A 25,347-nucleotide genomic window follows, 5' to 3' on the forward strand; every position below is an offset into this window, starting at 1 on the left:
ATTTCAATACTGGCCGATGTCATAACGTGGGAGGTTGTCTTCTCTCGAATGAGCCATTGATCATATTTTTGCGATATTCCTACCTCGAGAAATGTGTAATTTAAGAGGGTCCACCACATTTCTCCTATTTGTCTGCCTCTTCAGTCCAGGTTGCATTGCATGGCCGTTGCGAATGCCGTTGCGAGGCACATCGATCTGCAGGTTGAACATGGTGAGATTGTAGACTCCTATATTGATAGTGCAGTTTGTTTAGGCGATTTTACAGCTAACTAGCTACTTCACATGCTGATATTGACATTGGTATTATTGTGGGTAGCTACGTTTGCAAGCTACCTAGCGAGCTTGCCAGCCAGCCTATAGAGAGAGCATTGCATTGCGGCTTGAGCTGCAACAGTTTTCCACAACGATTTTCACATTTTGCTACCAACCTTATTATAACAACAAAATTAAACATTTGTTCCCCCAAAATATTGTTCTCACATTAGTGTTATTTAACACTGTAAATTATAGGAATTAGTGGTTTTGGGTGGATTTTTCCTTTAAACCATCATCCACATGCCACTATAAGCAGAGATACTGGATATAATGACAAGATGCCTATGTTACCGCCCTAACAATGGGATTCGTTGTCCACAGAGCAGAACAGGGGGCTGTCAAGCTCTCGCCTATTCCTCTCTTTGGATTGGTGGATACATCTAGTTATTTGAATACTTTTTTAAATATTCAATGAGGGGTGTTGACGTCAACCGCCTGTATTCAATGGAGAGTGAGATGCTATGCTAGCCTCATGAATAGGCATAGACAGTCTTGAATTTCAACAGGGACAACTCAGTTGCCGGGATGTCACATGCATCACACTTATCAGTACACTTGTAACAACCTAAGCATTACGAAACTTCTATTAGATTAAATAAGCCTCACGTTTCAAAATGGCAATTCATTTTTTATCTTGACCAGATTCTACACTCTCATTGCCCCCCATACAAAAACTCCTCACTTGCTTAATAATAAATGATCTGCTTAACGTGGACTGATTTTGGGAGGAGTAAACCCAGAGAGGAAGAGGCGCGAGCGATAACTGGGCCCAAAATCGGTCTTCTCCAGCAGTTGGCCAAAAAAAACACAATTATGGCTTATTTGCTATGTGTGGCTTATTTGATCGAATAGACGTTTCAGAATGATTAGGTTGTTACGAGTGTACTGATATAAGCAGGACACGTGACATCCCGTCAACTTTGAGAAAAAACACTTTTATATTGGAGTTGTGCCTGGTCGTCACTAGTTAAAACCGCTACAAAGTCATAAACCCCGCCTATTTCTGCAATTGATCTTCTTAAAATGTGATTTTAATCCTAACGTTAACCATACTGCTAACCTTATGCCTAACCCTAACCTTAAATTAAGACCAAAAAGGAAATGTTTGTTTTCATGAATTCTGCCAGGAAGAGGCAAAGCAAGGGGGTTTACCACAGATCATCCTTTATATTGACGAGATACTCCAGTGGCCGCTCTAACAATGAAAATAAATGTCTTCAAAAATGGAAGGCAGTCGGGAGGAGGCAAGATCAAATGCAACCATTCTAGCCAATGAGAGGACAGATACGCGTGTGACCAACAAGCACAATGGTTTCCATTAGTTAGCACAGCCACAAAGTGGGCTATATTTACATTTTAGGTAGCTTAGTGGTTAAGAGCGTTGTGCCAGTAACCGAAAGGTCGCTGGTTCTAATCCCCAAGCCGACTAGGTGAAAAATCTGTCGATATGCCCTTGAGCAAGGCACTTAACCCTAATTGCTCCTGTAAGTCGCTCTGGATAAGAGCGTCTGCTAAATGAATAAAATGTAAAATGTAAATATAGCCCACTTTGTGGCTGTGCTAACTAATGGAAACCATTGTGCTTGTTGGTCACACGCGTATCTGTCCTCTCATTGGCTAGAATGGTTGCATTTGATCTTGCCTCCTCCCGACTGCCTTCCATTTTTGAAGACATTTATTTTCATTGTTAGAGCGGCCACTGGAGTATCTCGTCAATATAAAGGATGATCTGTGGTAAACCCCCTTGCTTTGCCTCTTCCTCTCTGCTATAAGTCCACTTAACTGAAATGTTGAAGCTTTCCCAGCAAGCACATAACATTCTGAGAACCATATGTTTCTTAGAGCTTGGTGACAGCGTGGTTGTCCTATGGTTATTTTGCAACAACTTTCTGGGAATGGTGCAGGATAGTTGCTTGGCTTTGGGATATTCTCAGCACATTTTCTTCACATTTCATTACATAAACAGAACTTTTCCTAAAAGTTCAAACATGGTTACATTTAATTACATTTTTGGTGATGTTTTAGGAATGTTCTCCAACTGGTTTGACATTGGGAATGTTCTCAAATAATTCAGAGAATTTTAAGAAACAACATTCTTCTGTGGGGATTTCAGTACTTCAGCATAACATTTCCTACAGGTTTACTCATGGTTCTATTTAAAGTAATGTTCTCATTGTTCTAAGAACGTTAACAACATCTTAATCCAAGATGGCGTAGTAGTGTGGTCGTGTATTGTGTTGTGTCCTCGTGTAAATAGCCTGTTTTTTTTGGATTTTATTCGTATATATTTCTCTCTCACATTTTCATCCTTTAACTAAATATACTTTCCTGCAACCCGCCTCACCCAATGTGGAACGGATTCTATTATTTCTTTATTTTTTTATCAAGAACCTACGGCTGAAACTAGCCAGCTAACTAGCTACTTGCTATTAGCCTCCGTTAGCGGTCTTCACCACTGTCCGTGGCATGCACTACCTACCAGCCAGCTCTAGCCTGGAAAATTATCGGCCAGTCTGCACAGCGTGCTATTGACCCAGAGCATATCTGATTTTCTGCCGGAATCACTGAATCACTGGACCTTAACACCGGACCATCGCAACTAGCTAGCTGCAACCGAATGGCTGTTGTTGGCTAATATCCACTTCCCGACGTACCAGTTAGCCTTGAGCTAGCCTCGAGCCAGGCCCATCTCCCGGCTATCTACCTCTCTGTCAACCGGACGGGACCTCCTAGTGTCGACACGGAGCCCCGCCAATCCATCACGTCTGGTCTGCCGACGTAATCGTCTGATATGGTTTCAACAGGCTTCCCGTTGCGACGACCACGAAGATCCATCTGCTAGCCCCAGCCAGCTAGCACGCGCAATCAACAGCCGTGCCTCCTGCTCGCCTGTGCTTTAGCAGCCTACGGTCTGCTCCCAGACTTACTTAGTGCTGTTCACTGGACCTTATGATCACTCAGCTACACAGCTAATGCCTGCTGGACTGTTCCTTTACACGGTACCCCATCCTGTTTATCTGTTTAGCCTCAGCCCAAACTTTCGTCGCCATTACCAGTTGTTGTCTTAGCCCTGTCGAATAACACCTGTGATTGCATTATGCCTCTCTCCCATGTCAATATGCCTAGCCTATTGCTGTTTGGGTTAGTTCTTATTATACAATTTCACTGTAGAGCCCCAAGTTCAGCTCAACAAGCCTCAGAGAGCTCCTTTGTCCCATCCCCCATACACGCGGAGACCGGCTCAATTGGTACCTCCAGTGATGCTATCTCTTTCATAGTTATCCAATGCTTAGGTGTACCTACACTGTACTCATATCCTTCCATATCCTTGTCTGTACATAATGCCCTGAATCTATTCTACAACGCCCGGAAATCTGCACCCTTTCTCTGTACCCAACGCACTAGAAGACCAGTTCTTAAAGCCTTTAGCCGTATCCTTATTCTAGTCCTCCTCTGTTCCTCTGGTGATGTAGAGGTTAACCCAGGCCCTGTAGCCCCCAGCATCACTCCTACCCCCCAGGCGCTATCATTTGTTGACTTCTGTAACCGTAAAAGCCTTGGTTTCTTGCATGTTAACATCAGAAGTCTCCTCCCCAAGTTTGAGTTATTCACTGCGTTAGCACACTCTGCTAACCCTGATGTTCTAGCAGTGTCTGAATCTTGGCTTAGGAAGGCCACCAAAAATTCAGAAATGTCCATCCCCAACTACAACATTTTCCGTCTAGATAGAACTGCCAAAGTGTGTGGTGTTGCAATCTACTGTAGAGATAGCCTGCAGAGCTCTATCATACTATCCAGGTCTGTGCCCAAACAGTTTGAGCTTCTACTTCTAAAATCCACCTTTCCAGAAATAAGTCTCTCACTGTTGCCGCTTACTACAGACCCCCCTCAGCCCCCAGTTGTGCCCTGGACACCATATGTGAATTGCTTGCCCTCAATCTATCCTCAGAGTTCGTACTGCTTGGTGACCTAAACTAGGATATGCTTAACACCCCGGCCGTCCTACAATCTAAAATAGATGCCCTCAATCTCACACAAATTATCAAGGAACCTACCAGGTACAACCCTAAATCCGTAAACATGAGCACCCTCATAGATATCATCCTGACTAATTTACCCTCTAAATACACCTCCGCTGTCTTCAACCAGGATCTCAGCGATCACTGCCTCATTGCCTGCGTCCGTAACGGGTCCGCGGTCAAACGACCACCCCTCATCACTGTCAAACGCTCCCTGAAACATTTCAGCGAGCAGGCCTTTCTAATTGACCTGGCCTGGGTATCCTGGATGGATATTGACCTCATTCCGTCAGTAGAGGACGCCTGGATGTTCTTCAAAAGTGCTTTCCTCTCCATCTGAAATAAGCATGCCCCATTCAGAAAATTCAGAACTAAGAACAGATATAGCCCCTGGTTCACCCCAGACTTGACTGCCCTTGACCAGCTCAAAAACATCCTGTGGCGTACTGCATTAGCATCAAACAGCCCCAGCGATATGCAACTTTTCAGGGAAGTCAGGAACCAATATACACAAATCAGTTAGGAAAGAAAAGGCTAGCTTTTTTAAACAGAAATTTGCATCCTGTAGCACTAACTCCAAAGAGTTTTGGGACACTGTAAAGTCCATGGAGAATAAGAGCACCTCCTCCCAGCTACCCATTGCATTGAGGCTAGGAAACACTGTCACCACCGATAAATCTACGATAATCGAGAATTTCAATAAGCATTTTGCTACGGCTGGCCATGCTTTCCACCTGGCTACCCCTACCCCGCCCACCAGCTCTACACCCTCCGCTGCAACTTTCCCATGCTCCCCCCGCTTCTCCTTCACCCAAATTCAGATAGCTGATGTCCTGAAAGAGCTGCTGAATCTGGACCCCTAAAAATCAGCTGGGCTAGACAATCTGGACCCTTTCTTTCTAACATTAGCCACCGAAATTGTCGCAACCCCTATTACTAGCCTGTTCAACTTCTCTTTCATATCGTCTGAGATCCCCAGAGATTGGAAAGCTGCCGTGGTCATCCCCCTCTTCAAAGGGGGTGACACTCTAGATCCAAACTGTTACAGACCTATATCCATCCTGCCCTGCCTTTCGAAAGTATTTGAAAGCCTAGTTAACAAACAGATCACCGACCATTTCGAATCCCACCGTACCTTCTCCGCTATGCAATCTGGTTTCCAAGCTGGTCATGGGTGCACCTCAGCCACGCTCAAGGTCCTAAACGATATTATAACCGCGATCGATAAAAGACAGTACTGTGCAGCCGTCTTCATCGACCTGGCCAAGGCTTTCTTATTGGCAGACTAAATAGCCTTGGTTTCTCAAATGACTGCCTCGCCTGGTTCACCAACTACTTCTCAGATAGAGTTCAATGTGTCAAATCGGAGGGCCTGTTGTCTGGACCTCTGGCAGTCTCTATGGGGGTGCCACAGGGTTCAATTCTCGGGCCGACTCTATTCTCTGTGTATATCAATGATGTCGCTCTTGCTGCTGGTGACTCTCAGATCCACCTCTATGCAGACGACACCATTTTTTATACATCTGGCCCTTCACTGGACACTGTTAACAAACCTCCAAACGAGCTTCAATGCCATACAACACTCCTTCCGTGGCCTCCAACTGCTCTTAAACGCTAGTAAAACTAAATGCATGCTCTTCAATCGAACACTGCTTGCACCCACCCGCCCGATTAGAATCACGGCTCTCGGCGGATCTGACTTAGAATATGTGGACAACTACAAATACCTAGGTGTCTGGTTAGACCGTAAACTCTCCTTCCAGACTCACATTAAGCATCTCCAATCCAAAGATAAATCTAGAATCAGCTTCCTATTTCGCAAGAAAGCCTCCTTCGTTCATGCTGCTAAATATGCCCTCGTAAAACTGACTATCCTACCGATCCTTGACTTCGGCGATGTCATTTACAAAATAGCTTCCAACACTCTACTCAGCAAATTGGATGTAGTCTATCACAGTGCCAGCCGTTTTATCACCAAAGCCCCATATACTACCCACCATTGTGACCTGTATTCTCTTGTTGGCTGGCCCTCACTACATATTCGTCGCCAAACCCACTGGATCCAGGTCATCTATAAATCACTGCTAGGCAAATCCCCGCCTTATCTTAGCTCATTGGTCACCATAGCAACAGCCACCCGTAGTATGCGTTCCAGCAGGTATATCTCACTGGTCATCCCCAAAGACAATACCTCCTTTGGCCGCCATTCCTTCCAGTTCTCTGCTGCAAATGACTGGAACGATCTGCAAAAATCTCTGAAGCTGGAGACACTTATCTCCCTCACAAATTTTAAGCATCTGTTGTCAGAGCAGCTTACCGATCACTGCACCTGTACACAGCCCATCTGTAATTAGCCCACCCAACTACCTCATCCCCATATTGTTATTTACATTGCTCATTTGCACCCCAGTATCTCTATTTGCACATCATCTTCTGCACATCTATCACTCCAGTGTTAATACCAAATTGTAATTATTTTGCACTATAGCCTATTTATTGCCTTACCTCCATAACTTACTACATTTGCACACACTGTATATAGATTTTCTATTGTGTTATTGACTGTACGTTTTGTTTTTGTTTATTCCATATGTAACTCTGTGTTGTTGTTTTTATCTCACTGCTTTGCTTTATCTTGGCCAGGTCGCAGTTGTAAATGAGAACTTGTTCTCAACTGGCTTACCTGGTTAAATAAAGGTAAAATAAAAATAAACAAAATAACATTCTTCTGTGGGAATTTCAGTACTTCAGCATAATGTTTCCTTGTGGTTCTATTTAAAGTAATGTTCTCAAATTGTTCAGAGAGATTTAAGAAACAACTTTCATCTGTGGGATTTTCAGTACTTCCACAGAACATTCCACACAATTTCCTATGTGGTTTTATTTAATGTAATGTTTTTACTACATTCTGGGAACGTTCTCAAAAATGGAGTGACTGAAGCAATGTTCTCAGAACATTCAGAGAATATATGGGTCTCTTATGTTAATTCTTGGCAATATTTAAAAAAAATATGAATTCTACAAATTAACATCAATTAGCTCTAAATTCCGTTCTCAGAACATGAAGAAAACCTTCCATAAAAACCACAAAACTTTAGTTGAAGCTCTTTTTTTATTTTATTACCCCAGCCATTATCACATTGGTTGCCGTAGCTTCATTCACCTCAGTCGATCTACTATCACATAGCCTATTAGCTATACAATTAGCCACTACACATTAACTCATTAACTCTGCACCGGAATTAAAAACGATAATTTCATACATACAGAGTGATATTGCCATGGGTTGGGGAGACATCTTTGCAGTTTTTAAAGCAAATTTCCTGCAATTCTACACATTTTGCCATGACTTATGCTATGTTAATATGATATCTGAGTGAGAGTGACAAGCGAAAGTAATGGGGGACCCCTGGATGTCAGGGCCCCTGGGCACGTGCCCTGCGTGCCTGGTCGGTTGTTCGGCCATGATTACTACAAGTTTAGATAGCTGGCTAGTCTAACTAGTCTAATTTACTGATTTAAAACATTTGAACTGACATGGGCTAATTGAGTGACTATCAGTGAGTGACATATATAACAAGAGGAAAACTGCTGATGCACAACCAAGTTTCAAAATTGCACCTTGTGTATTCTTATTCTCAACAGTAAGTTGAGACCCCGACTGAGCACATACACAGCTTGAAAAACCCAGCAGCGTTGCAGTTCTTGACACACACCGGTGCGCCTGGCACCTACTACCATACCCCATTCAAAGGCACTTAAATATTTTGTCTTGCCCATTCACCCTCTGAATAGCACATATACAGTTGAAGTCGGAAGTTTACATAGACCTTAGCCAAATACATTTAAACTCAGTTTTTCACAATTACTGACATTTAATCCTAGTAAAAATTCCCTGTCTTAGGTCAGTTAGGATCACCACTTTATTTTAAGAATGTGAAATGTCAGAATAATAGTAGAGAGAATGATTTATTTCAGCTTTTATTTCTTTCATCACATCCCCAGTGGGTCAGAAGTTTACATACACTCTATTAGTATTTGGTAGCATTGCCTTTTAAATTGTTTAACTTGGGTCAAACGTTTCGGGTAGCCTTCCACAATAAGTTGGGTGAATTTTGGCCCATTCCTCCTGACAGAGCTGGTGTAACTGAGTCAGGTTTGTAGGCCTCCTTGCTCGCACACGCTTTTTCAGTTCTGCTCACACATTTTCTATAGGATTGAGGTCAGGGCTTTGTGATGGCCACTCCGATACCTTGACTTTGTTGTCCTTAAGCCATTTTGCCACTACTTTGGAAGTATGCTTGGAGTCATTATCCATTTAGAAGACCCATTTACGATCAAGCTTTAACTTCCTGACTGATGTCTTGAGATGTTGCTTCAATATATCCACATCATTTTCCTTCATCATGATGCCATTTTTTTTCTGAAGTGCACCAGTCCCTCCTGCAGCAAAGCACCCCCGCAGCATGATACTGCCACCCCCGTGCTTCATGGTTGGGATGGTGTTCTTCTGCTTGCAAGCTTCCCCCTTTTTCCTCGAAACATAACGATGGTCATTATGGCCAACAGTTCTATTTTTGTTTATCAGACCAGAGGACATTTCTCCAAAAAGTAAGATCTTTGTCCCCAAAACGTAGTCTGTCTTTTTTATGGCGGTTTTGGAGCAGTGGCTTCTTCCTTGCTGAGCAGCCTTTCAGGTTGTCAATATAGGACTCATTTTACTGTAGATAATAGATACTTTTGTACCTGTTTCCTCCATCATCTTCACAAGGTCCTTTGCTGTTGTTCTGGGATTGATTTGCACTTTTTGCACCAAAGTACGTTCATCTCTAGGAGACAGAACGCATCTCCTTCCTGAGCGGTATGACGGCTGCATGGTCCCTTGGTGTTTATACTTGCGTACTATTGTTTGTACAGATGAAAGTGATACCTTCAGGCGTTTTGGAAATTGCTCCCAAGGATGAACCAGTTAAAAAAAAATCTGAGGTCTTGGCTGATTTCTTTCGATTTTCCCATGATGTCAAGCAAAGAGGCACTGAGTTTGAAGGTAGGCCTTGAAATACATCCACAGGTACACCTCAATTGACTCAAATGATGTCAATTAGCCTATCAGAAGCTTCTAAAGCCATGACATAATTTTCTGGAATTTTTCCAAGCTGTTTAAAGGCACAGTCAACTTAGTGTATGTAAACTTCTGACCCACTGGAATTGTGATACAGTGAATTATAAGTGAAATAATCTGTCTGTAAACAATTGTTGGAAAAATTACTTGTGTCATGCACAAAGTAGATGTCCTAACCGACTTGCCAAAACTATAGTTTGTTAACAAGAAATTTGTGGAGTGGTTGAAAAACAAGTTTTAATGACTCCAACCTAATTGTATGTAAACTTCCGACTTCAACTGTACATGATCCATGTCTCAATTGTCTCAAGGCTTAAAAATACTTATTTAACTGGTCACCTCCCCTTCATCTACACGGATTGAAGTAGATTTAACAAATTACATCAATAAGGGATCATAGCTTTCACTTGGATTCACCTGGTCAGTCTGTCATGGAAAGTACAGGTGTTCGTAATGTGTTGTAGACTCAGTGTATGTATTTTTTTTATTCTGAAAAATTACTGAGTTCTGGACCTCGGTGTCCTCATACTGTGCATTCGTAAAGTATTCAGACCACTTGACTTTTTCCACATTTTGTTACATTACAGCCTTATCCTAAAATTGATTAAATTGTTTTTTTCCCTCATTAATATACCCACAATACCCCATAATGACAAAGTAAAAATAGGTTTTTAGAAATTTTTGCAAATGTATTAAAAATGTAAAAAACATACTGTATTTACATAAGTATACAGACTCTTTACTCAGTACTTTGTTGAAGCACCTTTTGGCAGTGATTACAGCCTCAAGTCTTCTTGTGTATGACGCTACAAGCTTGGCACACCTGTATTTGGGGAGTTTCTCCCATTCTTCTTGTCCCGAAGCCACTCCTGCATTGTCTTGGCTGTGTGCTTAGGGTCATTGTCCTGTTGGAAGGTGAACCTTCGCCCCAGTCTGAGGTCCTGAGCGCTCGGCAGCAGGTTTTCATCAAGGATCTCTCTATACTTTGCTCCGTTCATCTTTCCCTCGATCCTGACTAGTCTTCCAGTCCCTGCTGCTGAAATACATCCCCACAGCATGATGCTGCCACCACCATGCTTCACCGTAGGGATGGTGCCAGGTTTCCTCCAGACGTGACACTTGGCATTCAGGCAAAAGAGTTCAATCTTGGTTTCATCAGACCAGAGAATCTTGTTTCTCATGGTCAGAGTCCTTTAGGTGCCTTTTGGCAAACTCCAAGCGGGCTGTAATGTGCCTTTTACTGAGGAGTGGCTTCTGTCTGGCCACTCTACCATAAAGGCCTGATTGGTGGAATGCTGCAGAGATGGTTGTCCTTCTGGAAGGTTCTCCCATTTCCACAGAGGAACTCTGGAGCTCTGTCAGCGTGACCATCGGGTTCTTGGTCACCCCCCTGACCAAGGCCCTTGTCCCCTGATTGTGCAGTTTGGCCGGGCGGCCAGCTCTAGGAAGAGTCTTGGTGGTTCCAGACTTCTTCCATTTAAGAATGATGGAGGCCACTGTGTTCTTGGGGACCTTAAATGCTGCCCTTCCCCAGATCTGTGCCTCGACACAATCCTGTCTCAGAGCTCTACGGACAATTCCTTTGACCTCATGGCTTGGTTTTTGCTCTGACATGCACTGTCAACTGTGGGACCTTATATAGACAGGTGTGTGCCTTTTCAAATCATGTCCAATCAATTTAATTTACCACAGGTGGACTCCAATCAAGTTGTAGAAACATCTCAAGGACGATCAATGGAAACAGGATGTACCTTAGCTCAATTTCGAGTCTCATAGCAAAGGGTCTGAATACTTATGTAAATAAGGTATGTTTAAAAAAGAAATTAGCAAACATTTCTAAAAACCTGTTTTCGCTTTGTCATTATGGGGTATTGTGTGTAGATTCATCAAAATATATATATTTAATCAATTTTAGAATAAGGCTGTAACGTAACAAAATGTGGAAAAAGTCAAGGGGTCTAAATACTTTCCGAATGCACTGTATGTAGCTACTGCCCTGACTTTCAGAAAATGTTCTCAGAGCGTTAATCAAATCACCTATAATTTCCATTCTCAGTGTTAATAAAACCTCCCAGGAAATTGTTCAGGGAACCAGAGTAAAATGTTCTCAGAACCACCCTGCAACCTAAAAATAAACATTCCCAGAACAGGCAACATTTTTACTTCTGTTCTCAGAATGTTTTTAAAAAACTTTCAGAAACCAAAATATATGTTCCAAGGAACCAAATGTGCTAGCTGGGTTGTTATTTTGACCCTATTTGGTTTGTTATGAGTGAAATGCTCATTGTATTTATTTTGACAGCGAGTCAATGCTGAGACCAAACTCTCTTTTCCAAATGCGCCCTATATATCACAACAATACACATCAAAATACAATATACACATTAAACTGCATATCCATATACACATTAAAATACACATTATTATACACAACAGTACATACAGTATGATGACCATTGTGCATTGTAAACATTTTCTTTTTGGACAGCCCAACAGAGTAGCTTAAATCTTAGGTTATTGAAACACCTTTCACATGATAATGATTAGCAAAAAAATCTGGATTTATTCATAGTTCAATTTACTTGGTGACCAGAAATATGTGTATGTGAATGTAAATTCTGAGAGAAATTAGTTTTGGATTACACTGAGTCTTAGTTTGTATAATTTGTAAAGCGAGCACATTTTGTTGCTATTTGTTGTACATTTTGTATAGCATACCAGTGTATTTAAATGTAAATAATGTATGTTTGAATGATAAATGTATTCACACTCAACATGATTTTACGGTTTCACCAACATACTTTCCCACAGGGGTACCTTATCATACATAAAATATATATATATTTGACAAGTTATGGAACTGCTAACATCTAGAGAAAATATGGTTGGTAATAGATTTGAGGCAGAGGCGTGAGGTGAGCAGGTGTGTGTATGAGCGCGTACGTCTCGCTTTTACAGACACATCAGTCAGTCTGTACTCCCAATGTTGCTTAATGACACACAGCCAGGCAGACCTTCAACTGTCCTCTGTGTGTGTGTTGTGTTTCAGCCTACTCTGCACAGATGGGTCTGATTGAGACAACGCGGGGGCTGCTCCCAGGCGCGGGTAAGACAACCAGAAGTCATATGCGCACAAACACAAACACACACCAGTTACCCTCATGTCTTCTCATGGTTTGTTTGGCATAATGAGTTCAACCTCTTTCCCTCTCTACATCCTTTCTCCTATAGGGGGCAGTCAGAGGCTGCCCAGAGCAGTGGGATTTGCCCTGGCCAAAGAGCTGATCTTCACCGGCAGGAAAGTGGATGGACAGAGGGCTGTGGACATAGGGCTGGTCAACAGAGCTACGGAGCAGAATCCAGACGGAGACGCTGCCTATAGAGAGGCACTGAGTCTGGCTAGAGAGATCCTACCACAGGTTACACAAACACAAAAAAATCGTACTCATTGTTTCTTTCCATTCCATAGTGATGAGTGATTGATAGGTGGTTAGATTAAATGAGTTACAAGGGATGAGGGGAAGCAAGATTAACACATTGACTGATTGCTTGGGTTTCAATTAACACAAACACACACACTGACTGACACTGGGGTTACATAGACAGCTGCTGTCTCTCTGATCTCATCCTGTCAGTTAGTACACTGTCACCAGACCAGTCATACCAAACCAGGACACCAACTGACCACTGTAAGGGACATGGACAACACAGTGTTTGAAACTGGGTCATCTGCTGAGCTAAAGCCTTGGCATTATCTCAGGGAGCTAACACAAGTTCAGGTCTTAGACATGATTACTCATCATGTGTGTCCGTGGTCCTTCTCACCCCCAGTGTGTTCTCTCTCCAGGCTCCCATCGCTGTGAGGATGGCCAAGGAGGCTATGAACAGAGGCATGGAGGTATGGCTGATTTACTACAGAACTTTTACACATGTTCTCATGGCCGGACCACCACATCTGGGGCGCGGCTAACTTCCTGCAATTCTACACATTTTTTCCATGGGGCAGAGAGGAAAATGTGCAGTTTTATAGCTAATCGCATGCTATTCTACAGTTTGCCACGAGGCGGAGAGAAAATGTTGCATTTTTAAAGCTATTTTCCTGCAATCCTACACATTTTGCCATTTCCTTACGATGTGTTCATATGCTATCTGGGACACACACACATCCCAGCTCACACCCAGTTCATTATCTCCATGTATTTGAATGATGACACCTGTCTCTGTGTGCTAGTAGTAGGTATGTCTGTAACCTGTCTGTCTCGCTCAGGTGGACATCACATCAGGGATGGCCATAGAGAGGATGTGTTACGCCAGGGTAAGAAGTCAAATGCTCATGTGCATTGTCTGAGGTCAAACTGTAGTGGTTAATCATCTTTCTCTCGCTCTCTCCAGGTGATCCCGACAAGAGACAGACAGGAGGGGATGGCTGCCTTTATAGAGAAGAGACCCCCACGCTACACTGGAGAGTAACACACATGGAGACTGCTGTTGCGTGATTGTACACAAACCTAATTTTCATTCCTTTAATAAATGTTTTTTTAACTGCAGTTGTAATATATTTTAGCAGATGGATCATGGATGAGTGTTTGAGATAAAGGTATATAGTAAAACTGATACAGTACTAGTTTACAGCCGATGGGGGTGTACATTCTTTATTTCAGAAACATGAAAACATGACCCTCAGCAGCAACATATGCAAATAGATTCCCCTTAGATCCACCCAGTTTCATGAAATACCCATACTGAAAGAAGAAACCGACTGTCACATTAGGGGAATGTACAGACAAGACTAAACTTTCCCACAGCTTCAATCACAGTGAGGATGAAAACTCACATTTCATATTCTGTCAGTATAATGTAGATTAGGATACTGACTTTAGTTTGCAGTTTAGTTTCTTCTGTACATTGCCCTTGATGCCATAGAGGGATAGTATGACCCATGCAGCAGTAGCAAGCACATACAAGCAGCAAGCACGTAGGCTGATTGAAATCAAGCATGTTGAGATTTGCCAGCAGCAATGTAATGTAACGTCAGTCTCAGTTGCATAGAGAATGGAGACAGGAGCAGTAGCCTATAGCATTATAATCACAACCAGGATTACGCTCAGGAGGGTGCAACGTACAGAACGTTGCAAATAGAATTGCCATGAATAGAGCTGACATGATTCCTTTACTCTCCATGTCAGAAGCATGTGTGTTACACACAGTGTATTTCTGATTCAGAATGTTCCACAACGTTGTGCCTGAACAAGGCCCTGATGGGAGAGCGCAATCAAGATACAATTCCAAATTGACTGAAGCCTTCTATACACTTGTGTACATCTGAAAGGACTGTATAGGGTTAAGCAATATGGCAAAAATCCAGAGCAAGGTGGGGAAACTGACATTTTGCTTACACCTATTCAATTCTTCTAAATTAAGTGCCTAAAGGGTAAAGGCTAAGGGTCGATTTGGGATTGAGCTACTCTCTCTGCTGCAGAATTCCCCCCTCAGTTTCGACTTCTTTGTTCTATTAAGTACCTCATTTGGAAATAAACCAATCAAAAACATGTATTATATTGTTTCCGTGCAACACTTTAAACATATCGTTATAACGACTGTAGTTTCTCATCTCCCCCAATCCAGATATATACAGCATGTACAAAATAGAATCCTCACACTCAGCCCCATACATGCTCCTGAATGTACTGACACTAGTACAACCAGCATCAAACACACACACACCTATACACTGATCCACGCACACAAGCGCACACAAGCACACACAGAACCACTACCAACATACAGAAATATACAGAACTCTTCATACTGTATAATGTTGTATTCTATCTTAATATTGACCAATATATTTGCCATTTGTGTCCACAGGGGAAACCATATTTACTTTCCCAACAGAATTTCTATTAACAGAAATCAGAACTCAAATTCTGGAGGTCCACAGTACTGCTGATTTTCATCACCTAACCCTCTAATCAGGGACTGATTCAGACCTGGGATCCCAGGTGTGTGGACTCTGTGGCCTTTCAATTAATATAATAATAATATGCCATTTAGCAGACGCTTTTATCCAAAGCGACTTACAGTCATGCGTGCATACATTTTTTTTTTTTTTGTGTATGGGTGGTCCCGGGGATCGAACCCACTACCTTGGCGTTACAAGCGCCGTGCTCTACCAGCTGAGCTACAGAGGACCACACAATTGATTCATACATTTACATGAATCAATTAAACTACCAGACTGAAAAGAAGTGCGCACTATGTCCTGCTACAAACTCACTGGTGTCCAAATAATAGACCTAAGCATCTGGGAAAATCTAAACATAATTCAGACAAACTCAAGCATGCTGGGAAATCACACTGTCATGCGCATGTATTAGGTAATCAGCCAATAAGAGGAGCTGACTCTCTCAACCCCACAACTGAGGAGGGGGCCTTACTACTATTAGCCCATACAAACGCATTGAATAACAGATTCACTACATGGAACAACAGATAAAAAATCTAAAGGAAGTTTGTTCTGAAGTGTCTATCCTATATCTGAGAGATATAAGAAAGATCAGTAGACCATTTTTTTTGTGTGACATGTATTTAACCCCTTATTGTTGTCACCAAACAGTCTCCATATATACTTCCATACATTTTTTAAACTGGTACCGGGGGACCTTCAGACGAGTCTTGTGAGGCTGTGGGCATCCTAGAACAAAACAACCGACATGTACGTGTTTGTGAGAGTCTCACCTTTACTCAGATGGGTCATATTAGTGTGTAGGCCAAACTGTTCGGACGCTACAGACAGAAGTTGGCAGATCGGCTGTACCGACTTGTTCCAAGATGCTTGTGGGGGTTGTAGTGCAAAACAGAGAACACCATCGTGTTCGTGAGAGTCTCATCTTTCCATAGAGGTGTCATAATAGTTTTGTAGGCCAAACCATTCGGACGCTACAGACGATTTTGTGAGAAGACCGATTTTCGGGATGTCTCATGGTCTGACAAACACTGCTCTAGCTCTGTCACCTTTCACCGCAGATGCAGAAGTGTTACATAGGTGGATGCCGTGGATTGAGACGCATCCAATGCAAAACATAGATATCTCTAGCTTAAACTGACAGATTTTTATGGGGATTTTCTACTTATGCTAATTTGATTTACGTGGGGGCACGGACATCGACCTTAGGGTTTATAACCAACAATTCATTATTTTCTCAGCAATTTCTTTTTAGAATCACAATTTGCTTTTCAGTAGCACACATAAGTAGCCACATAGTACTTTTGCTTACCAAACACAAGAAAACATAGCAAGGTGTGTGTGCAAAGAAATGCATAGTTTCTGTTCTCTCATTCACTTTATAGCGCCACCTTCAGACAGGATGGGGGGGTGACATGGTGTCTGTCCTCACCCCTGTCTAATGAATGCACACTAGTTACAGCGCCACCAAGCTCGCACAGGGCAACCTCACACACACACACACACACACACACACACACACTCAATGGCCTCTTGTCCTGACGGTAGCGGTGGGATAGGTTCTGATCAGGGCTTGTCACCCTCTGGAGGAGGAAAACAGAACATTTTTAACATTACTTTTAACATGTTCTGAAATCACACACTTCAAATCATTTTGTGTGTGTGTGTGTGTGTGTGTCTCACCTTTGTGTGTGTGGGGTTGTAGCGGGCAGTGGGTGTGCGTGTGTGTGATCTGCCCGGTGCGGGCTTGGTGGCGCTGCAGGCTCGCCAGAATGCTCTCGGCCAATCGCATGACGTCTGCGTGGGTGTCGGGGTGTGTCTGGACCTTCTCCAGCTGATGCAGACCTCCCTCCTCCAACAGCATACTGCAGTACCGAGGGGCTGTGGGAGTTCAGAGAGATTTTCCTCAGATCAATTATATAAACTTTAAGATAGTGGTGTATGTTTGTTTCACCATTCTAAACTGGAGACAGGCAGATAGGGAGATGTGTGTGTCTCACCGTTCTTGCTGCAGACATGCTGCATGGCCCAGGCTGCCCACAGCTGAACTCCTGGAGTGTGGAAACACTCCAACAGGGGGAAGAAAGGGTTAAAGGACCTACAGAGGAGGGGAAAGAGGGATGAGAGGTGGAGGAGAGAGGAGAGCATTAACACTGCGAGTGCATGGGGTTATAAAGGTGTGTTCTGGGGTCTCACCTGTAGGCCACCATCTCACACGCTGGTGTAGGCCACTTCAGGATGGTAGAGTGCTGGAGGAGAGAGAGACACAGAACATGAGCCACATTTATGAACACATGCAGGAGGTGGGATAACATTACAACTCACTTTGACAACACGCACACACTTCCCCCCACGTACCAGTTGTTCTAGCAGGTCAGACCTCAGTGTGATACTGAGTGTCCATGCAGCCTCTCCTCTGGAGGTGAGGTGGGCCAGTATCCCAGCAGCGAAGTAGGACACCTCCACCTCAGGGCTGTGGAGCAGGGAGCAGATGTGATCCAGGAAGCCCTGAACCATCAGCTCCATATGCAGCTCCCCAACCTCTGCTATGTTATTCTAAGGGGAGACAGAGCCACAAACTCAGCTCCTCCACTGTTCTACACCACTTCAAACAGGATGATTCAAACACTAAAACAACGGTTTTGTCAGTACAGCTTCAGCTGAATTCCCTACGACCCTGTCCAGAAACAACCCCCTATGCACTCTGGCCACCTAGGGCTACCAGGGTTGGATGACCACTAGAATAAATACACTGATTCATCCCGGGTTCACTATGACTCACCAGCAGCCCCAACACCTTCTGTTGGATGGAAGACTCAGAGGGGAACGACTGCAGAGAGAAAGAAAGATAGAGGCATGAATGAGTCAGCTTGCACTTTAGGGTGACAGAGAGAGTGTAACTAGTAGATAAACAGCTCTTGGGTCTGTGAGTGTGTTACTGTGTGTGTTTTTTCACCCGCAATTGCTAATGACCCATCCGCAACCGCCCGACTATACACTGAGCGTACAAAACATTAAGGATATCCATAACATAGACTGACCAGGTGAAAGCTATAATCCCTTATTGATGTTACTTGTTAAATCCACTTCAATCAGTGTAGATGAAGGGGAGGGGACAGGTTAAAGAAGGATTTTTAAGCCTCGAGACAATTGAGACATGGATTGTGTATGTGTGCCATTCAGAGGGTGAATGGGCAAGACAAAATATTTAAGGCTTACGTACTGCCAGTTAGCCTAAAATAATGAAAGAAAATCCTCAAAGTAGCCTATAGATAGATACAAATTGCACAAGAATTATACATTTATGGATCTTTTAAGGTATTGTTGTTTTCTCTTTATTCAACCCGCCGCCCGCCCTTCTTCAACACAATATTTAATGACCCTAAACCCTACGGATATAACTGCGGGGACTGCGGGTTATGAGTCAACCCACGCATCACGAGTGTGTGTGTACTACCTCCAGTACTTTGATGAACAGGTCCAGTCCCTGGTTCTCTATAAAATGGCGGCAGGTGGTTGGTGATTCATCAGTGAGGTTCCAGAGCGCGCTCAGTGTGAACTTCAGGGTGGCGTCCACCACGCCCTGAGTAGCCTTCTGACGCACAATGTGGAGAAGCTGCTGCAGAGGGAGGGAGGGAGACACAGACAGCGAGAGAGAGAGAGAGAAAGAGAGGGTGGGGGTAGAGAGAAAGAGTGTGAAGTGGGATAGAGATGGTGAACATTAGTCTTTTAAAATTATTATTATTAATTGTTTTACACCCTGCAGACAGCAATTGACCCTTTTTGGTATTTTATTAGGATCCCCATTAGCGGTTGCTAAAGCAGCAGCTACTCTTCCTGGGGTACACACAAAACATGACATAATACAGAACATTAAACGACAAGAACAGCTCAAGGTCAGAACTACATAAATGTAAAAACAGCACACGTAGCCTACTTATCAATAGGTCAAATAGGGGAGAGGCGTTGTGCCATGAGGTGTTGCTTTATCTGTCCTTTTAAACCAGGTTTGCTGTTCATTTGATCAATATGAGGGAAGGGAGTTCCATGCAATTGTGGCTCTATATAATACTGTACACTTTCTTCAAATTGTTCTGGATTTGGGGACTGTGAAAAGACCCCTGGTGGCATGTCTGGTGGGGTAAGTGTGTGTGTGTGTCAGAGCTGTGTGTAACTATGCGAACAATTTGGAATTTTCAACACATTGTTTCTTATGAAAAGAAGAAGTGATGCAGTCAGTCTCTCCTCAACTCTTAGCCAAGAGAGACTGGCATGCATAGTATTTATATTAGCCCTTTGATTACAATGAAGAGCAAGACGTGCCGCTCTGTTCTGGGCCAGCTGCAGCTTAACTAGGTCTTTCTTTGTAGCACTTAACCACATGACTAGACAATAATCAAGATAAGACAAACCTAGAGCCTGCAGGACTTGCTTTTTGGAGTGTGGTGTCAAAAAAGCAGAGCATCTCATTATTATGGACAGACTTCTCCCCATCTTTACAACCATTGAATCTATATGTTTTGACCATGACAGTGTGAAGGAAAATTTTATGTTTGTGCTTTTCTAATAACCAATTTGATTGGGTTGATCGTGCCTGGGAGGAATCCTCACTATCAGTATTAGCAATTTGGCAGTACACTCAGAACATTGTTTTGAGGACCGAAAGGGGTGTCTCAGTTTCAAGGTCTCAGCTTGGTCTAAGGCACTGCATCTCAGTGCTTGAGGCGTCATTACAGACCCCCTGGTTCGATTCCAGGCTGTATCACAACCGGCCGTGATTGGGAGTCCCATAGGGCGGCGCACAATTGGCCCAGTGTCGTCCGGATTTGGCCGGTGTAGGCCGTCATTGTAAATAAGAATTTGTTCTTAACTGACTTGCCTAGTTAAATAAAGGTTACATAAAAAAAAAGAAGAAGCCTTGTGAGCTATTGGTCAGTCATATGCATGAACCAAACGTTAATGATGAAATAATTATGAATAATGTAAATCATGTAAATATAACTGTGTAAGCAGTATATAAGATAATGTTGTAGAAAATTGTCTTTGTCCTCAGTCAAACACAAAGTACTTCAAGAGTTTTTGTAGAATTAAGATAGACTTTATTACAGATAATATAGCCGAGGTGGTCTGCAGAGCATTAACTTTCCATCTTCTCAGCTCTTAGTTTATATACTCATTTTACATACATTTTAGCTTAATCCCTCCTTCTTTGGTTCCTCCACCACTGTCTCCAGTTTTCACCTCTTGACCGCTCCGCCCACTTCCTTAATGGCGGTATCTGACTTCCCTCCCTTCTGGTTCCGTGTCTGGAAACAATAGTGGTGGGACCAAGCCCTGTCATGCAAAAATAACAGAGCCCTTTCCTGGCTCCGTTCTGACCCCCTAATTGATTCCCAAACCTATCAATCGATACTTAAACATGGCTTAAAACATGGCAGGTCCATAATCAATTTCTCAAACATATACCAGCCTCCTCCCTCTGTACCACTCAGTCCCAACGCCCCTCATGCTGTGATTAACCATGTTTAGTCTGAACTATGTTCAACCCTGGCTCTGTTTCAGGAATATGCCTAAGGAGAGAGGCAAAGGGCAACAGTCTGGTTTCAGTCACTGATAAGGCAGGACAGCCGTGGATTAGGGAGGAGCGAGGAATTCGACCCGAGGTCAGGTCAGATAGAAACAGTCTACTGAAAAATCCCCAATACTATGACCCAGGAGACACCATTCCATTAGTTTGATAAACACACACTGTTACCTGGCAACAACATGGATGGCCTATTTTTATATCTTCTATTGAAAATATAGCTTCTATTGAAAAATCCCCAATAAGAACTAACGGGAGCTCCCGACCGACGTGTAGTATGGTGCATTAAGTTGGTTGGAACCTCTCCAGCTTCTTGTTAACAAAGAATGATTCATTTAAGTTTGACTTCAGGTGTCCTTGGTTGTAATTTCCACAACAACAGTTCACAATCTAAGGTAGCACCAAGCAATTTACTCTCCTCAACTTGTTCAACAGCCACACCATTCATTACCAGATTCAGCTGAGGTCTAGAGCTTCAGGGAATGATTTGTACCAAATACAATGCTCTTGCTGCTCTTTAATTACTTGTTACTTTAAATTTCGTATTATTTTATATTGTATTTTTGTGTGATTTTTTTTTGGTATTCTTTCTTAAAACTGCATTGTTGGTTACGGGCTTGTAAGGAAGCATTTCACTGTAACCTGTTGTATTCGGCACATGTGACAAATAACATTTGATTTTATTTTATTTAGTTTTAGAGATGTTCAGGAACAGTTTATTACCCATTCCAAAACTGACTGCAACTCCTTGTTAAGGGTTTCAGTGACTTAATTAGCTGTGGTTGCTGACACCTATATGGTTGAATCATCAGCATACATGGACACACAGGCTTTGTTTAATGCCAGTGGCAGGTCATTGGTAAAAATAGAAAAGAGTAGAGGGCCTAGAGAGCTGCCCTGCGGTACACTACATCCTACATGTTTGACATTAGAGAAGCTTCCATTAAGCTTCCATATTAGATAGATAGCTCTGAATCCACGATATGGCAGAGGTTGAAAAGCCATAAAACATAAGTTCTCAACAACAGGTTATGGTCAATAATATCAAAGGCTGCACTGAAATCTAAATCCAATCTAGTTCCCACAATCTTCTTTTTACCAATTTCTTTCAACCAATCATCAGTCATTTGTGTCAGTGCAGTATATGTTGAGTGCCCTTCTCTATAAGCATGCTGAAAGTCTGTTGTCAATTTGTTTACTGAGAAATAGCATTGTATTTGGTCAAACACCATTTTTTCCAACAGTTTGCTAAGAGCTTGCAGCAAGCGGATAGGTCTGCTGTTAGAACCAGTAAAGGCCACTTTACCACTCTTGGGTAGCGGAATTATTTTGGCTTTCCTCCAGGCCTGAGGACAAACACCTTCTTCTAGACTCAGATTAAAGATATGACAGATAGGTGTGGCCACAGAGTCAGCTACCATCCTCAGTAGCTTTCCATCTAAGTTGTCAATGCCAGGAGGTTTGTCATTATCGATTGCTAACAACAATTTTTCCAAGTCTCCCACACTAACTTTACAAAATTCTAACTTACAATGCTTTCCTTTCATTATTATTATTTTTTTAATGCAAGATTACGATGCTCACTGTTCGTTGTTGGTGTAAGGGAAATTGTGTGTTTGTGTATCAAAATCAATGCTACTTCTTGTAACCAATTAGATGGGTTCATGCAGGTGACTGACTGATCGTGTACGGAGGAATCATCACTATCACTGATCCTCAACTTGGCAGTATGCCCAGAATATTGCTATGGGAACAACCAAGGTATCTCAGAATTCAAGGTCTCAACTTGGAGAGAGACAGAGAGCCTTGTGAGGTATTGGTCAGTCACATGAGTGAGCCACTGGTAATGATGAATTACTTATGCTAAATCATGCAAATATAACTTGTCCGTGTATAGCTGTATATAAGGCAACTGCTGAGACTGCCCCGGTGGAGCTTCTGACCGACATTCACTATGGTGCATTAAGTTTGTTGGAACTTCTCCAGCGCGCTGACAATAAACAATGATTAATTTAAGATTGACTTCGAGTGTCCCTGTGTAAGAATTTCGACGACAATTTGGCATCACGAACCGGATCAGTGATTCTACCTGTGGAGCATCCCAGTGAAGGTCTGCGAGGGAACACCAGTGGCGCATTCCGTGTGAAGGCGTGCAAGGGACCAAAGACGGCAGGATCTGCCCAGACCAGACTTCTACTGTGAGCTGCCCGGGGGAAGATACCTGATCTGCGAACCTCTGAGGGACACGTCTACTGAATTTCAGAAAATCTATTTAAATTAATTTGTATGAAAAAAATATATAAAACCAATACAACTGAACATAAAGATGTACAAGAAGGGTACCACTAGTCTTAGAAGACGGCTAGAACTAGTCTTAGGAGAAGGCTAGAGTGAGGGCAGGAGAGGCCCCACTGACAATTGTCTGTAGGCATTTATATGAGAAGTGTCTACGTGGTCTGAGAACCACTGATAATAGCATGAGGTGTTATTTTAGGCATTGAGAAGTGTCGGGGAACCATTGGGAATAGCATAAGGTGCACAATGTGCTATTCTGTATGTATGGGAAGCGGCAAGACAATAGAGTCTATAGAGACTATAGCATTTATGACTACATAAACTACTGACTAGAGAGACAGACTATAGGGGAGCGAGACTATAGATACTGTAGAGAGTTTAGATACTGTAGACTACATAGACTACTGAGAGTATAGACACAGAGACTATAGAGACTATGGCGACTATGGAGACTGTAGAGGAACTGCAGAAGATACAAATGTATGCATAGGCGGTAACGACAAGTAATTAGGGAGATTACTGAGTGTGTTTGGGAATAGTACTAAGTGAATGTGGATGAGAGTATTGTGTGCTTGACTAATTAACTGAACAGGGGTTTAGCCCCGGTGTCAGAGTTGTGTGAGCGTGTGATGACGTGTTAAGCTGGATGTTTTTTTCTAAAGAGTTCAACAAAGGGTTTAAGTATGGGAAAGGAAAATAGTAAGAGTAGGATGGAGGATCCGTGCTGGGAACCAAAAGGGCTGTGTAGTCTAATGGCAAAAATTGTTGGTAGGGGGGTATTGAACCAAACAGAAGACTGGACAAAATGGACAGATGGACATTTCCCTGTTGATGGGACACTGAGCACAGAAAGACTGGAGTCTGTGAGAGACCTACTTTAAAGTAAAGAAAGAAAACACAAGAAAGTTAAAGTGAAGTGGGACGATTTCAGAAAGTGGGAGAGAGAAGCAGAAATTGCAAAAGATAAAGCTGTAAGAGGACTGATGGTAAAGCAAGTGGAACCGGAGAAGAAAGAGGAAGGTGAAAAAAGGAAAAAGAAGAAGCCTGGCTGGCCTATCTCTGAGGGGAAACCTTTTATGGGGCCCCCCTTGTTTCCGCCACTGCCGAATCCTCCACCAGCAGACAGAGACCACCCCCTCCTAACTCAGTTGGGGTTGGGCCTGTGCCAGGTGGAGGAGCTGTGGGATTAGGGGCTGTTGGAGGAGCTGCAGGTGCTGGAACTGAAGACAGAAAGCTAACAGCAAAAACAAGGACCAGAGCGAACGAGCAGAGAGGAACAGAGGAGAGGGAAGTGAAGAAGAGGAGCTAGAAGAGCTCAGAAAATAACTGGAGAAACGTATGAGAAAAGAAGAAAGTAGAGAAACAAGAGGCAAATTAAGGAGTGCAAGCAGGAAGAATGACATCAGTGAAGAAGAAAGTAGCCAACACAAAGATAAAAGGAGCAGCAGCGAGGACAGCAACGAAGGAAAAAGCAGAAAATATAAGAAGGATAAAAAGAAAACCCCCAAAAAGAAGCTTGAGGGAATGTTCCCAATAATACGCTACCCAAACCCCAATGGAGGTGGGATGTTGGAAATGGAGAAACCGTGGGATGTGACGAAATAAAAGCAATAGTGGGCGATGTCATTGACCCAGCAAAGGATGCTGTGCGGTTTGAGGAAGAGGTAAAAGCAATCATCTCCATGTACAACCCCACCACCAGAGAAATTGAAGAAATACTCCGCCGCTGCTTGAAATTAAAATGGAAGGGACTGCGATGTACCAGTCGCTGATCGTGGTGACCAGCTGGATGCAGTTTTTACCGCTATAAAGGCTGCTTTCCCCAAACACACAGACTGACAGAAAATCCATTCCACCAAACAGGGAACTGATGAAAAATTGAGTGACTACAGTGAGTGAAAAAAGTATTAGATCTCCTGCTGATTTTGTACGTTTGCCCACTGACAAAGAAATTATCAGTCTAAAATTTTAATGGTAGGTTTATTTGAACAGTGAGAGACAGAATAACAACAAAAAAATCCAGAAAAACGCATGTCGAAAATGTTAT

General features: G+C 42.9%; 2 protein-coding genes across 3 annotated transcripts in view; one reads left to right on the forward strand and one right to left on the reverse strand.

Moving 5' to 3' along the window:
- Positions 1 to 15,007, forward strand: part of echdc2 (enoyl CoA hydratase domain containing 2) — a 33,340-nt gene extending 18,333 nt beyond the window's left edge. The window contains exons 6-10 of the mRNA XM_084185980.1: positions 12,506 to 12,562; positions 12,688 to 12,875; positions 13,304 to 13,354; positions 13,724 to 13,771; positions 13,849 to 15,007. Coding sequence (XP_084042106.1) covers positions 12,506 to 12,562; positions 12,688 to 12,875; positions 13,304 to 13,354; positions 13,724 to 13,771; positions 13,849 to 13,926 — 422 coding nt within the window. The 3' untranslated portion in view covers positions 13,927 to 15,007. The remainder of the gene's footprint in view (positions 1 to 12,505; positions 12,563 to 12,687; positions 12,876 to 13,303; positions 13,355 to 13,723; positions 13,772 to 13,848) is intronic.
- A 561-nt stretch (positions 15,008 to 15,568) lies between these two features.
- Positions 15,569 to 25,347, reverse strand: part of zyg11 (zyg-11 family member, cell cycle regulator) — a 32,985-nt gene continuing 23,206 nt past the window's right edge. Inside the window, exons 12-18 of one of the 2 annotated variants that reach the window (XM_084185978.1) lie at positions 18,879 to 19,040; positions 18,204 to 18,251; positions 17,780 to 17,977; positions 17,618 to 17,670; positions 17,422 to 17,519; positions 17,105 to 17,302; positions 15,569 to 17,004 (exon numbers count right to left, since the gene is read on the reverse strand). In XM_084185978.1, coding sequence (XP_084042104.1) covers positions 16,988 to 17,004; positions 17,105 to 17,302; positions 17,422 to 17,519; positions 17,618 to 17,670; positions 17,780 to 17,977; positions 18,204 to 18,251; positions 18,879 to 19,040 — 774 coding nt within the window. In that variant the 3' untranslated portion in view covers positions 15,569 to 16,987. The remainder of the gene's footprint in view (positions 17,005 to 17,104; positions 17,303 to 17,421; positions 17,520 to 17,617; positions 17,671 to 17,779; positions 17,978 to 18,203; positions 18,252 to 18,878; positions 19,041 to 25,347) is intronic. The other variant, XM_084185979.1, reaches the window with a different exon arrangement.

This window comes from Coregonus lavaretus (assembly GCF_964263955.1).
Source record: "Coregonus lavaretus genome assembly, chromosome: 21".
Lineage (NCBI taxonomy): Eukaryota > Metazoa > Chordata > Actinopteri > Salmoniformes > Salmonidae > Coregonus > Coregonus lavaretus.